The 16,494-nt window shown below is 35.0% G+C and overlaps 1 protein-coding gene across 4 annotated transcripts in view; it reads left to right on the top strand.

Annotated features, from left to right (window-relative positions):
• bahd1 (bromo adjacent homology domain containing 1) overlaps positions 1-4,225 on the top strand; it is a 28,087-nt gene extending 23,862 nt beyond the window's left edge. For all 4 annotated transcript variants that reach the window (XM_089120429.1, XM_039668607.2, XM_039668625.2 and 1 more), the window contains 4 exons: positions 1,010-1,169; positions 1,252-1,331; positions 1,720-1,811; positions 1,899-4,225. In XM_089120429.1, coding sequence (XP_088976555.1) covers positions 1,010-1,169; positions 1,252-1,331; positions 1,720-1,811; positions 1,899-2,082 — 516 coding nt within the window. In that variant the 3' untranslated portion in view covers positions 2,083-4,225. The remainder of the gene's footprint in view (positions 1-1,009; positions 1,170-1,251; positions 1,332-1,719; positions 1,812-1,898) is intronic.
• The last annotated feature ends 12,269 nt before the right edge of the window (positions 4,226-16,494 follow it).

Genomic DNA, 16,494 nt, shown 5'->3' with positions numbered 1-16,494 from the left:
GCTAGCAACTACCACTTTAACGTTTTAAAAAGTTCATAAAGAGATCGTAAAACTAATCCATGAATTAAGTATTTTAGTCTAAAGTTTTCTGAAGAGACATCATTGCTTTATATAATGAACAGATTGAATTTAGGCTTTTATTCACTCATCAACTCACGCATCAGATATGGTAAATGGAAAGCGTGTTTGCTTAATGTGCGAGAATGAGGTTCATTCTCGTGTTTTGCAGCACATTTGAGCTTCCATTTAGTTTAGGGTTTCCGCACACTTTAGTTTAGGGTCCAATTCTCTCTATTAACTACCTGTTAACTACGACCATTGCCTCATTAAACACCTAATAACTGCTTATTAATAGTTAGAAAGGTAGTTGTTAAATTTAGGTATTGGGCCAGGTGGATTAAGGGATGTAGAATATGGTCATGCATTATAAGGCATTAATATGTGCTTCATAAGTACTAATAAACAGCCAATATCCTTTTAATATGTTTGGTAATAAGCAACTAGTAAGTAGTGAGAATTGGAGCCTAAACCAAAGTGTTACCAATCCATGTATTAGTTTTTATATTTTTAGCGGTAGTGCTCTCAATTAGCATGTTAACATCATGCTGTGCTTCAGCTGACCTATTTAAAGGGTCCTTTTTAAAATTGATCTCCTTTCGCTTCTGCAGTCATGCATTTAGATGTCTTTAAACATCTTATATGTCATTGCGTCGTAATTCATGCTGTTTTTTATAGCTCCCCACATATTGAATTTGAAAGACAGTGTGTCAAGTTAAAATTAGTGCAATTTTTGAAATGCATTTTGAGACTAGTCATTTCAGACAACCCACCCACTACTTGATTAATCTAGCTATATCAAGTAAAGCTTTGAATAATTCAAATGGCTTCAAGTTGACCTCTTATTGGAGTTTTTAAATGTGTAGCTTTTTTTTTTTGTAGATGTCTAACGTGATACAAAAACGTATAATGAGATAAAATGTGGAACTCTTTATTTTTCATTTGATTGAAGGGTGAGGAATCAACATCCCTGCGCAGGTGCTATGAAGGAGTGCAGAGAGATGGAGAGGTGATCAGGGTCAGAGACGCCGTGCTACTGCGCTCAGGTCCCAGGAAGAAGTCATTGCCTTATGTGGCCAAAGTCTCCGCCTTCTGGGAAGACCCTGAGTCAGGTAAGGCTTCTTCTAAACGCTGTTTTCTAATACATCAATGAAAGTCACAGAAGAGCTCACAATACTTGGATCCTACTTTTAGGGGAGCTGATGATGAGCTTGTTTTGGTACTACCGCCCAGAACACACTCAGGGGGGTCGCATTCCCAGCATGCACTGTGAGGTGAGTCTACAATTGCTCACGGCACAGCCGTGTGGTCCTCCGGGGACTTGCAATGTCAACATTTGACTTCCTTTGATTATGATTTTCATATAGGAAGTAGTCAGCACAAGTTTCCTGTGTTCAGTAAACCACTGGAATAGGGACACTGGACAAACAAATGACTCCCAGCACTCTCAAACATGTTATATGAACACTGTATATCTACTATTATTTATGAAGGGAATATTTGATAGTTTAACAACATGCCTTTATCTTCCATGTATTTGATTCAATATATATCTGCATTTTCATTTCACATTGTATTTGTTGCAATATTTATTTAGTACACTTACAGCATGGTTTCCCTGAAGTTAAATATAAAATATTAAAGCTGTGTGAATTTTTCCAGAATGAGATTTTCGCGTCTCGGCATCAGGATGAAAATAGCGTGGCATGTATTGAGGATAAGTGCTATGTGTTGACATTAGCACAGTACTGTAGGTAAGCGATCATCTTTATCGCCAAGTGTCAAATGTATCATCACTTTCTATCCTTTGTACGAAATTGATCTGATTTTTAATGTTTCAGATTTTGTGCCTTGGTGAAGTGTCATGAGGAGGGCTTATCCAGACGTAGCCCCCTGGTCCCTCCCTCCGACTATGTAATCCCAGCTCATCGTTGCGTGCCCAACGACATCGATCCTGACCTGGTGTTCGTCTGCCGCCACGTTTACGACTACCGCTACGGCCGTCTGCTGAAAAACCTGCAGTAGGTCTGGATGGAGCCATACACTGAAACCAGAATCCAAAACGTTATGACACAATCAAAGTCCTATCAAATGGACGGCCACAAGTCTTTAGGGAGTTGTTATTGTTTTCCACTTTTTTTTCTTTTTCTTTTTTTAAAGGATAAATGCTTTAGGATAAATGCTCTCGGTGTAGCACTCCTGAAAAAAAAAAACTAAGTTTCAACTATTATCCCTTGTGACTTTATAGAACAGCATTCTGAGCACAACTACCTTGAGTTCAAAGGTATCGCCAAAATGTGATTTTTCACTCCATGAATTTGAGTATTTATTTTTGCAGTTATCTTTTATATTTGCTGAATGAGTGTAAAAAGAATGAAAAAATTAATGCAGGTACATTAACAATGACCTTGGATTATGTAATAGAGCTCTAATATTCTCTTTTTGGTAGTAAACGCACCCTTATTGAACTAATTATCTGTAGATGGAAGGTTAAAAATATTTATTTTTAGATCAAGCTCCGTGTTTTAGGAGGCACCGATCGGTTTGACCCTCAACGCACTGGCCAATCATTCATTTAGTCGTCATAACAGGGTGTGGGGGATCATAGATTTAATGTGGCGGACCAAATATTCCAGAATGCATTTGGTTAACTTACCATTCTGTTGACTGACCAATGTGTAACGAGCTTTCGTTCTCCCGTCGCCCATCATGACTTGCCTTATATCCTACACCGAGTTTCCCCGTTTTCTGCCTTCCCAGCGAACCAAAGGTTATCACGCCACTCCTTAACATCCACCTTCGCAACTCCATTAGTTTGCACTAAAATGTATCATTCACCAAGTCAGCAGTCTGACTCAGTTCAAAATGTCACCTGCTACTGATCTCCAATGCAGGAAAATACTGTGTATTTGTTGTACGTGTACAAAGATACGAGAGAACTCGCAAACTGTCAGTTACAAATGTGAATGGACAAACTTTATCTCGCGTGCACAGGCCTGCTTTCAACATGTGCCCTTTGCTTCTCGTCCTACATGGTAGTTTTGTTACAAGATTGCTAATTATGAAATGAGAAAGCTGTTTTATATGGTCTGTTTGTGCCTTTAAATAGTTCAGTCTGCTATGTGAAGAAATACTGGTTGATTGGTTTTGTTTTTCCTCAAGCCTCTTCGCGTTTTTCGGCCTGCTTGTTTTTCACCACATTTTTATCTATGCTGAAAAGCATCGATAAGATTGTCTGATCGCACTATGCTGACCTTTACACTTCTCTGTTTTGGACTTGTTTCAGAAATCAAGAGGACTTTACATAAGTTACAAAGTGATATTGTACTCACAGGGACTCCCAAAAAGGTCAACCTCTGATGAATGAGGAGACCTGTTTGTTGTTTTTGTTTTTTTTACGTAAAGACTATTTGACTTGGGTTAACAAGCTTTTTTAAGTTCAGATGTGATTTGTGGTTTGTTTTTGAATCCATTCCTTTCACATTATTGAGATCTAAGTGAATGTTAATCAATCAGAAGTAATTATGTCATTGTGATGAAGTTGAGAAATGACTTCTGTCGTTTAGTAGTTACACGCCCTTTATATATATATATATACCAAACTATACAAAAACAGAAGTGAAATAATCTCGTCCTGATCTTCCGTTCTGTTTTTTTTTTCTTTTTCTTTCTTTTTTCTAAGTTAATGTCATCTCCCAGCGTCAGATATGCCAGTTTAGACGTGTTAATGCCATAGCGGTTTCGTGGAACATTTCAGCAGAGCTTTTGCTTTGTTTGACAGTGTGGTTGAGTAGACTCCTTGATGGTTGCTGTTTATGTCAAAATGATGTATTTTTGAAATGTAGAATGTTCTGGATGGCAAATACAACATATTGTGTACCAAAATGAGGAGAGGGAGAGAGGATTACGTTAATTTATCTGTATACAAAACTGACCATGAATTCCAAGCTCTTTGCTCCTTTGATGAATGGCTGTTTGTGTGTATGTGGGCGAGCGTGTCTATACAAATATATATATATATATATATATATATTTCAGTGCAGCATGGAAGTACTGGGCATTCTTTGAAATAATAGAACTAGCACAGCGCATTTGTATTATTTAAGATAGAAATGTATATTATAAGAGGAAAATATTTAAAAGGAATAAATAATATATGAGCATCAAATCCTTTGTTTTGTTTGTTTTACTAATACCGAATTGAGTTCCTTGACTTTAGACGTATTGATGTGGATCCAAATAAACCATGAAGCACATCATTACATATTTAACACTGGTTTTGAGATGTTAACAGCTTCTCAAAGCCCACCCTGAGGCATCTGTTAAAAAAAATCCATATTACGATCCGGTTGGTGTGTATTTTTCCTGTAGGCTCTGTGTATTGATGTAACTTAAATTAAATCACAGGTCAATTAATAATACATTTGTGTGTTAAAAAACTGAAAATATGCAACAAACTTTTCAGGAGGAAGAATGTTATTCAATGCATAATTGAGAATGATTGAATAAAAGTCATTTTAATTTATAGTTTAGTGAACACAAGCTGCAATGGTGCAGAGTTGCCACAGGGTGTCGTGCTAAACCTACCCAGAGAGACCCTCTTTTGCCCAACAACACTGTCGTCTTAGAGAAATGAAGCACTGTTAGAAGTTGTAAATACTTAGTTAAACATTAAACAGATGCAGTTAAACATCCACCATTGCCACGTCGCCTTATAATGCAAATCAGCAAACGTATTTTGATGCATCATAAGTTACTGCCATGCATTTTCATTTCTATTAATTGTTTTTTATGATGCAGTTACATCACATGCATATTGTTGGGAGCCTACTGAAGCTGTCCAGTTTGTGACTTGGAATGAATTTTTCTCCTTGGCATTCTCAAATTCTCTGTGCCCTCTCTGTGTACTACAAGTACAATCCACTTGTAGATTTATCTCTCTCCATGGATGCTTCAATCCTCATGGAGACCAGTTGGGAAAGTACTTGCAATCAGATTGAAAAATCTGCTAGCTGTTTTATATATTTTATATAGGGTTGAAGCCAGAAAGGCATTTGCTCTTCGTGTTTTATGTTCTACTGGTGCTGCTTATATGATGCTCGGCAAACGTTTTACTAAATCAAATTACCATGCTGCTGACTTTACAGAAATATGGATTTGCAACAGCCTTGTACGGCAGGTCTTAGTTGGCATTTGATTTGTGTCCAAATATGTGTGAATTCTGAAAACTTCAGCAGAGGGCTTGAATGAAGCCACGAACTAAATTAGATTCCTCTGCAATCTTTTGTTTGCATTATTAATGATCCGTGGGAAAAATGATGATAATGTCTTGGAAGCAATAATGATATTTTTAGTTCTTCAGTTATGCTATTGCTAATGTTACAAGATAAGCACAATTTGATGTTGCTAAACAAGTGCTTTTATTGGCTCATACAGAATAATATTGCTGTTTACCCTAAAGAGCAAACTTCTGTTGCTTGCTATTTTAATCATTTTACTTCACTTTGTTTCCTTTCTAGATTATTTGAAATCATATAGACATGTTAAAGTTATATTTGGGTCGGGAGATTTTAAAATGCTCTTTAGCGAATGCAAATTTGAAACTGGCTTTTGAGACCTAGACTGGCTTACGAATGTTTAAAATCTATTCATTGCAGGAAAAACAAATCATTATAAAATGCAGATGTTTGTTTATAATGCAGAACCAATACCGATGTATTGTTTATTCTCAGTCCAACATAAACAAATTTCAGAGCTGTAATCAAATCTAAGATTATGAAAGAAAGCAAAATCAAATTTTGCAACTCTCCCTTATCAACCAAATGCACACCGCTAGAGATTCAAAATGTTTCCATGGCATTTAAATCCAAATTAATTGAGCAGGTAAGCAGCATTATAAATATTCATGAGGCATTTGATTTATTCGCATATCAGTCCTTGTATTCCATCTCACTTATCTCTGTGATAGACTTGGATGGTGCACCTTTTCCTCAGTCTTCTCAAGTGAGATAAGTGAGGGTTTGGATATCAAGAGACAAATATACCATTATAGACGTGTTTACTTCTGTCTGTTCTTCTTTTCTTTATGTTGACATGTATAATATAAATTTATATCCATTTTTCTGTTTGTTTTTTCAGATAGATTTTCAGCATTTTCACCTTGACCTTTTAATGTCAGTCAAAGAAATCCATATTAAACCTCTTTCAAAGAGAGCAACAGATGTATCAGGACAAAAATGCTTGCTTTTTGTGTGCTTATATCTCTGTAAGAAATAGATTTTTAGGTAACTTTTAGCTAAATTCGATTAATATACAGTAGATTTAGTAGATACTCTGATTTCAAACCGTATAATGCATATTTAAAAATCACATTAAAGTGTGATATTGTTTGTGTACAACTGTTAGATAAACAAGAAGTTAGTAGTGAGTAAATTATGCTTTACACAATATGGTCAGTAATTCTCCATCTATTTTTGCTACATCAACAGTGTCAATGACGAATCGACCATTTTGCACCACTGAGCAATCTGTTTTGAGAGAATCAGGTGAATTAATTATTCAGTTATTACTTTGTAAAGGCAGTTAAATTTCATTCCTGAATGAATTAGAGTTGACTGAATTGATTGAATGAACTGACTCGCTCATACAGACATTTTTTTTTTCTCCCTGAAATTTGGCATATTATAATATCCAATGTCATAGTTGAATCCATTTTGGCTAATAAAGGAAACTTCAGGGTGACTATGGCACAGTTGTCTCTTTGCAGCATAAACATTCACCAATACATTTCCAAACTCAAAAATGCCACTTGGCAATGCCGTTGCTGTATATAAACTTTAAGAATCAAAAACAATGGTTGACCCACCTAATATTCATTACCAAATAGTTTTGAACAGTGATTTTTAATATGAGTCTATTGTGAGTGGTATAGTGACACATTTCAAGAATCAAAAAATTCGCAAAGAAAAAAGCGAATTTAGAAGTAGTAAATCTTTCAATGCTTGCTATAAAATAAACTCAGAGAGCGTGGAGGAACAGTGTGATCTCTATGTAAGTGGGGGAAATCAGTATGCTTCTGATAGCTTGAGAGTGTCTCGATATGATGGATGTTGCCGGGAGGAAATGACTTGCAGCTGTTTTACAGATATACTGCACCTGTCTTAGTTTTGAAGCATGACGCATGAAAGACATACTAATAGTGAGGTAAAACTGAATGTGGCCCACTGTTCCTCTGAACACATATAATGATAGGCTATTATAAATAAACATAAATATTAAATTTACTAATACTTTAAAGTCAACAGGTATTGTCTTTCACAATTCATTTTACTTCCACACTGTGATGAGAGAAATGAGATATTAAAGAAGAAAAATTGTGAGAGGGGAATTTGATCATAAATAGTTGCCTTTTTTTTTTTTTTTTGCCAAAAAGAACATTTACAAGCATAGCGTAAATGTTAACTTAATGTTACAAAACATGAAGTTCTGAAATACCATAAAGAATCGTACAAGCAATTTAGTTCTTTAGAGCATTAATTTATATCAACAACTTTCTTGAAAATAGAAAAGCTAAAAAAGGCTTCAGGATAAAGTGTCAGTTTAAGATTGGAGACAAACAAAAAAAAACAAGTGTGCTCAAAAATCCCTCAAAAGATATTTAGCTTTTGGTTAACATTATGCACAGTTAGGTGTCTTTTGTCAGAATTGTCAGAAAAAAAAACATGCAATGTTAACCGGTTCAGTGTCAGATATTTCCTAATAAATGGACATAATAACCTCTGCTACTTTAATATCTTAAGGTGACATCATTAGCAAAATTTCAGCAAACTTCTGCTGGAAAAAAGGTCCACAGTCAAGTGTAGTTACCTAGAAGTCGCTGTCAAACCAAGCAGCTTTCAAGTAGCTTTTTTCTTTTTCTGATTGCGCAGATTCGTATGGAAATGTCTGGATTTCGCTGACAAACTTTTACCAGAGACAATGGTAAAGGTGAAGCATAAAGAAAAATAAGGTAAATTGTCTATTGTGAAAATTTGTAGCGATGTATGAAACGCAGCTCACAACAAAGTCACTTGCAGCTGTGAAAACAAGTATCCAAAACAAGCAGCTGTGTTAGTCCTCTCGTCCAAATCATATGAACAACTGAACCTGAAATTCCCCCTTCTCGGTTATTGATTTCAGTGAAAACGACCTAAGAGGACTTCAGTATTAATATCACTACCGTATAATATTGTTGCAGTATTCGTCTTTTTGCTAGGTTGGTTTGTGGTTTCTTTTTATTATAGAGGAATATTGATTTTATCATCAATATTTCATGGACATGCATTTATTCATTTGTGGAAAAGCAGATGTTTCAAAAGAAGAGCACCTAGCCTCAAGTGTAATGCTGTTTTCTCATATATATTTCATTGGTCATTTTCAGTACTACTCAGGACTTTCTTTTCTCTGTGAAAAATCATTTTAAAGCATTTACCCCAGCCGTCTATACTTCTAACCTCATCCAGAGTCACCAGTGTTAGTAAACCAGACACTGTTCTCTGGTGCAGCATGAAAATGAGATCTCTGAGGTCACTGAACTTCTGAGTCATGCATTTGCATAATAATGAAACATACTAACAGACCTTTTCATTTCATTTTACTTTACACCGCTCTTGATCAAAAAGATGGACAATACCTTTGTACATCAATGCTCTCAATAAACGCTGTGTCATAAATGCCTGGTTGTTGAGCTCCATTTGAGCATTTAAATGAGAATTCCTGTTAAGGCTGGTATAATAGCCTTATATTCTCCATCATCATCTGATTTATGTTTGCTTTATACTTATAAGGCCTGTACACAACAACTGGAAAGATAAAAATAAAGATTTAGTTTTAAAAATAATTCAAAATGTTAACGAATAGTAGCATCTACACCACAACTATAACGATAATGACAGAGGAACAATATCATTTGAATCACTGCTTAACGATAAAAACAATGACAGCCAATCAGAATCCATCTGACTTTAAATGCCCCCTGAAATCAAAATCGAAGTTTTTTTAGCTTTTAGTATGAATATGTTACCCTTTAGGTTATAAAAAAGCTGGTCCGTTCAAAAACAATATGGGTTGTAGATGTGTGTTCGGTTTCTCAAACGCTTCAGTTTTATTCCGTTTTCCAACTGTACGTTGGTTAAGAATGAAATGGCTAGAATATATTCTCACCTCTATTATTAAATCAGTGTCATCAGTGCCCGGATTCGCTTCCATGGTGCTGTCAAGTACGTCATGCAGTCTGTGAGGTAAACTAAACGCTCTTGACTATTTGAAAAGGGGGAGGAGACATAAATTATGCCCCGCCTTGCTTCCTGTTTCAGTGGTAATTCCGTCAACGCATCATACAAAGCGGCGCGTTACAAGTTACTTCAGTGGGCCTTTAAAGATCTTGTACATTTAAAGCAGCAGACGCGTATGTTGGTGTGGACGCCATCTTTCACTGTAAAAAATAATCCTGTAAAGAAACGGTAAACTACTGGCAGCTGTGGTTGCCAGCATCATACCATAAAAATACGGTGTGTTACTGTTTTTGAAATTAACAGCTAAATACTGTATTGTCAGCTACAGTATAAAACTTTAATTTAACAGCTATATGCTCTAACACAAAAACAGTAACACACCGTATAGTTACGGTATGATGCTGGCAACAACAGCTGCCAGTAGTATACCGTTTTTTACAGGATTATTTTTTTTTTACAGTAAACAGGCCCTACATTTGTCATTCCTGTTCTGTTCTGAGTACTAAAAATTTGAAGGATGTTGTGGAGTCAGAGGAACTGAAATACATTTTTATTTTTAAATTGTTTTAAAAGTTATGTTTTACAAAGTACCAATATCCCTAATTTAGAGCTATTGGTATTTTGCTAAAACTTGACTTATGCTCTGCTGTGATTTACCTGTCTTTGCTTTCTTAAAGCTACACTCTGTGATTTTCTTTTTTTACCCCCATCTAGCGGTGAAAAGATATATGATCATCCAGTAAATATTAGTTTCTGTTCCTCTCAATTCCAATTTCGTTTTAACTCCTACGGTGGCCAATGTAGTCCAAGATTAACATGGCTTCCAGTTCGACCTCGCCCATGAGTGTTAACTCAAACGTAAACGCGAAAGGCGAAGCTTGAATTAACGGGTATGTCCCTCTTTGGCTAATGTACTTTCAAGATGGAGGGGCAACATGGCGACCGACATTAGAACCCCTTACCCGTATGTGTTTTCAATGGCATATTATACACTCACGAGAATACTTTATTACTTGAACAAAGTAAATATACATTAATGAGCACATATATTTTTGAAAGAACTAAGTGTTTTTAGCTAAGAATAAACTAAAAGAGTTACACAGTGTAGCTTTAACAATGCAATTTTAACCCGGTGAAATTTATAGTCATGTGAGACGTATTTTCCGGAAAGCACGGTAGAACTCAGTGGCATTGCATGCTTTAATGCATCACCTCTGCCGCTCTGTGAGGGATTAATTCAAATAAGTGTTGATTGATAAGCATTGCCCCTGCCTTTGGTCACCCTCTCCTTCTCTCAGCTAACTCTGGGCTACTCATTAGAGCTGCCTCCAGCCGCCACGGATAACAAGTCGGCATAAACTGGAGCTGGGGACTCATTGCTTTTCCCAGAGATCAGGTCTTAATCTGAAACCATTATGGAGACATTTTCTTAAATCTGAGGGCATGACTGCCAAGCAGAGACAGTGTAATTGCTATGAGAAGAGATTCATCAAAACTAAAGCTTGTGAAGCAGGAACGAAACATGTTGATAAAAGCTGCTTCACTCTGCAGACAAAATGGGGCCGATCAGAAATGGAAGTTAAAATGCCTTCAGAAGCACACTGAAGGCCTCATTTGCATATGGGGATTTGCCTCTGTCTCTCAAGTGGACAGTGCATTTGGTGGATGGAACTAAATAGAAAGACAGTAATGCATTTTGTCTAGCAGAGTGTAACGTAGCTGACATGAGAATGGCTTGAGACTCTTCAATTAAATGTGTTTACACTGCTGTGCACTTATTTGGGCAGGATGGTAATTCCCAGACCTATCATTTGATGTAACTTTGTAAAATATAATATAAATATATGTTTGTGTTGTAATTTTAGAGACTATTTCTATACAACACCCTGAAAAATAAAGGATTATTTGAGGAACCTTTCAGTGTTTGGAAATGGACGTGTATTTGATGTAATATTTTAGTCTGAAATATATATAAACGACTGAAATAATATAGTACTGTTAATTATTATACTGGGACGATTACATAGACAAGAAAAATTAGCTCTTGTTAAACTGATTATCTTAAATTGAAATGACGACTATTTGAAAATTAAACAAAAATCCCCCAAAACATGAATAGTTATAATTGAACTGTAATTTTTTCTCTGGCTTTTTAATGATGTTATTAATGTTACACTGTAAAAAATTTGGAGTAGGATTTACTTGAAAAAAGCTTGCTTGCTCAGAAAATTCTAGTAAATTTACAAAGATTTGCCAAGTAAAAACCTAAACATATTTATCAGTAGCTTTAATTAGAAATCTTTAAGTTAAATTTGCTTGGAATATGGAATTAAGTAAACTTTACAGAAAATAAGTCATTTTAACTCGGCCAGTGAAAGGTTGATTAATATCGATTTCCTTTGCTTTTGTATTACATTTCACTAAAACAATAATGTTGAATTTTATTAGTCATTTATAGTATGTGCTTTACTTAGATCATCTAAATAATTTATATTACATCATGTCAGATGTTAAGCCTCATGTGAATGCAAACACCTCAATACTTGGTACTGGCGGTAACATTTGATGGGTCGTTTTTGTGTTTGAATGTGTCACTTTGAGCAAAAAATTTACTCGAAATGTCACAAAATGGCAAGTTACTAATACTGACAACAAAAATCGATGATAAAATAGTGTAAATAGCTGGAAAGTTGGAAACCAGTGAAAAATTAACCTCATTAATTATTCAAGGTCCAGTGCATGATGGGAACCCCAGTATCAGAAAAGTTGAGTAATTTTTACTTAATTTCATTGAGTTGATATTTACACTTCCATTTCTACTCGCTTAAATTAAGTACTGATATGGAATTTACTTCGTTTTTTTTTTAATTCTTACCTGAACTAACTTTTTCATGTAAATTACATTGGTTTATTTTTTTTATGTAGTATTTACTTCACCAAAAAATCTAAAATCACAACTAAAATCACAACTAATTTAACTTAGAAGTGAACATTCAAAAAAGTGATTACATAAATATGGTTTGCATCTTTAAAATGAAAGAAAGAAACCCAGGAAATAAACTTAAATGTAGCGCCATCATCTTTAAGGGCGATTAGGAAGTTCCCTGTTATGTTCAGCGTCAGCAGGTAATTCGGTGACTCTTGTTTTCTCATATGATGAGTCATATTAAGCTGAATAGAAATAGAAAATTAATAATCCATTGCAGTGGTTAAGCCTTTTTTTTTCTCTATATCTGCATGGACAAGCAAACAGTTGTTTCAGCTTGCACTGATTAGGCGAAGCTAGCTCCCATGAATATTTGATTACATGTCCATCCATGTGGAAATGAACATAAATGTAAATTTCTGGTTATTCATCCGATTATGAGGGGGGAGCATATGTGTGAAAATATACTCTTAAGTCCATGGTTCAGCAGCATGTTTCAAACTATTGTTAAAATAAAACTCATGCAGGCAGCTATAATCACGATTTTGACACTAGCAATCTAACAGAAAATCGTTGTATTAGTATAGAACAAGCTCCAGGTGCTTGATGCAGGATAGTGGCAGATGGGAAACTTCGAGGTGAAGGGAGAGAGAGGGTTTAGATGGACCATAATTGATGCCTTTTTGCTGGTGAGAATCTCTGTTGAGAGGCTTGTTCCCCACTTTTGTCAGATGCCAATTTACTTTTCATCTTTTAAACTAGCCAGACTCTACAAAAAAGCCCACAAGGACCTCCTCTGTTTTCTTGTAATTAGCTTTGAATCAATTTCCTCCCCGTATTCAATATTCAGCCCACACTCCCTTTGAATATTCATCCATAAACGTGCCATTCTGGTGAGTCTGCTTCTCATTTCTTGTGAAGCTTTCCTGATTACACAAGAGATTTCAAATGTGCCATTATTTACTCGCCCTCATATCATCTCAAAACTCCATGGTTTTCTTTCTTTGACTGAAACATTGAAAGAGATGTTTAGAAGGATGTTCATACTCTAAGGGTTCTGTCAGGAGCTTCATATATAGAACATTTTAGGGGTTCCCATCACGAGATCATGTTATGGATTTAGTTTTAATCAATTTTTGATTTTGATTATATGTAATGAATTAAACGTTGCATAAACATACTTTATCACTGGAAAAAAATGTAAAAAAAAAATTGTTAAACATGAGTATTATGCAGTCATTTAACCTTCAAATGGTCTTCGTTTTCTGTTTACACTTCTGGGCTCAATTGATTGAGTAATTGCACAAAAAATATACATTTTAAATGATACAATGATATCTTTTTTTTGTTTACTTCTCATCTATTCATTAATGCTGTGTTTTTGGAGATATAAAGTACTTTTGTATCCATATACCACACAATTCCTCAACTACGCCATTAGCTTGCAAATGAAATATTATTTTTTTTATGATACATTGCATTTATGCTCTAGTACTAGGCCTTCATTTCTGTGTAAATTCATTTCTGTTTCTGTTTCTTCATTTTTTCAGATTTATGCCAGATTTTTTTTTTTTGACACATGAAGAAAATATATTTAGTTTGTTTTCACATTTCCCATATTGACCCCAAAGACCAGAAGTGTAAACATTTTTTTGACATACCTTCAGAACAACCGAATCAAGACCAGTTTTTTGTGTGTGTGTGTATAGATAGATGAAAAGTCAAAAAATCTTTTTCCACTGAGATGAAGGTAACCTTTTTTTTATTAAATAAAAGTCGATTGGGCCCGTATAGACCCCATGACGCAATTGAGGGATACAACAATTAAACTATGGAACTGTTTTGGCATAAAGAGTTCCTTTACCGATTACCGATGTGTGCATGTTAGATGGATGGACGGACAGTAGACAAAAGGACAAAGAGTCTGAAACATCCTTTATCATACTGTAAATGTGAGTAATCTCTTTCTTACTGTACCTTGCAAGAAACATTATTTATCAAACCTTATATTTTTATAAGGTAAATATTTAATAGCTTGGTGCCCATGAGTAATCATCGACAGTGGCTCTGTTTTTACACACCTAATGTGTACCATGATTCATACCATACCATTCTTTATTATTTATTTGACTTTTTACTTTTATTTGACTTTGTGCCACTTTTGGGTTGAATTATTCAGTGTGCTTAGTCTGGGAGACTGACCCTGTAGCAGAAATTTTATGTTGAGTGCTTCGTAGTGCATTTTCAAATATGTAAATGTTCAAACATTTGATTGGCATTTCATGGTACATTTAGAGTTGTTTAAGACAAATGCACATTTATTTTTGAGACTGCATTTTTGAGTTAACAGAGAAGGAATGCAGTGAATATGTTATGAAACACCTGGCTGATAGCGATTTAATTACTGTCTGATTTGGCAAATCTCAGGCATGTACTTGGCAGAAGGGCTCTAATCGCTCATCTTGTTAATGTGTATATTTTATCCCTTATACTCCTGCAGTTTTCTTGACCAAATGCATCATTTTATAAGTCTGGGATTCTGAATAAGAGACACTCAGGAAGTTAAAAGTGTGTAATTGCACCATTTTAGAACAATACTGTAGACACAAATTAATATGCACATAATTTTCCACATCCTGCTGATTTCAGTGCAAAATTAATAAATGTACGCCTGAGGGCGCAGATGACTTAAAGGAGTAGTTCACTTTAAAAAAAAACTTTTGCTGACAATTTACTCACCCCCATGTCATCCAAGATGTCCACGTATTTCTTTTTTTAGTTGAAAAGAAATTAAGGCTTTTGATTAAAACATTCCAGGATTTTCTCCATATATAGTGGACTTCATTGGAAACCAAACTGTTCAAGGTCCAAATGAGAGTTTCAGTGCAGCTTTAAACGACTCCAGACGATGAATAAGGGTCTTATCTAGGACCCTTCGAGTCATGACTCGAAAAAATATTTGTTCATTTTGATGAACGAGTTTGAACATGAGAGTCACGAACGCTCATCAGAAAACAGAGCAAGGCGAGCATTTGTGCTTTATAAAACTTAAACTTTTTTATTTATTTTTTAAATGACTGATCGTTTCACTTGATAAGACCCGTATTCGTCGTCTGGTGTCGTTTAAAGCCCTTTGAAGCTGCACTGAAACTCTCATTTGGACCTTGAACCGTTTGGTTCCCAATGAAGTTCATTATATGGAGAAAATCCTGGAATGTTTTCATCAAAAACCTTAATTTCTTTTCAACTGAAGAAAGAGAGACATGGACATCTTGGATGACATGGGGGTGAGCAAATTATCAGCAAAAGTTTTTTTTAAAAGTGAACTATTCCTTTAAAGGAAACCATAACATTAGAAAAACCATCAGTGGTCTAACACTTACGCTTCATCTGTTTTCCGATGCCTAACAATATGAAAGCAGCCAAGTGAATAAAACAAAAAGGGGGGGAAGAATGAACAGAAAGTGCCGCAGATGAAAGTACTTTTATAATACAGTATTGGAGAGTCTATGGCCTTTTATGCAGCCTGACAGTGTTTTGTGCATTTTCCTTTGAAGATGGTGTGCAGTATACCTAAATACTGTGCAGTGTACAAAACACAATCCATACTACATTCAAGGTCTTTGGGCGTACACTAGACTCCTCATGCACTTCAGTTCATAATTAATCTGAGGTAAATTACAATATTAGATGCATTCACTAGCTTTTTGTTTAAAGTATAACAAGCATAATTGCATTAACTAGAAATTACTGAAATGTAAGCGGTTATGATTTATGTGAGGTCATGAAGTGTGGTGTATAATTTGTTTTTTGTTTTTTTATGCTTTTACAGAAATGCGCTCCATAAATGCAGGATGTTTATTAGGTCATTTTCATTTGGCTCATTTACCATCTGCTGAACTAAAGCCACATGAATATATAATGTTCATATTATGCAATAAATGAACATGTATTATTTATTTTAAATCTTTGATAATTATATAATTTTATTTTAAAAAATCTATTTAAATACTGTAAATCTATAAAATGCAGCATCAGTGTTTTTGATTGAATAAGTTGAATATATAATAAGATGACTCACTCATAAAAATGATCATATGTTCCATTCCTAAATGAATCGGTTCAAAAAACAGGCACTTGTCTCAATTATTTAAAAAATCCACTGCTAAAGCACAGACTGACTCACCTTAAAATAAAATAAAATGTGAGAAATCATCATAATAATATATTTGTAATATA

This window comes from Pimephales promelas, chromosome 15 (genome assembly GCF_988280905.1).
Source record: "Pimephales promelas chromosome 15, fPimPro1.hap1.1, whole genome shotgun sequence".
In the NCBI taxonomy this organism is placed as follows: Eukaryota; Metazoa; Chordata; class Actinopteri; order Cypriniformes; family Leuciscidae; genus Pimephales; species Pimephales promelas.
This window is presented reverse-complemented; position numbering and strand designations above follow the sequence as displayed.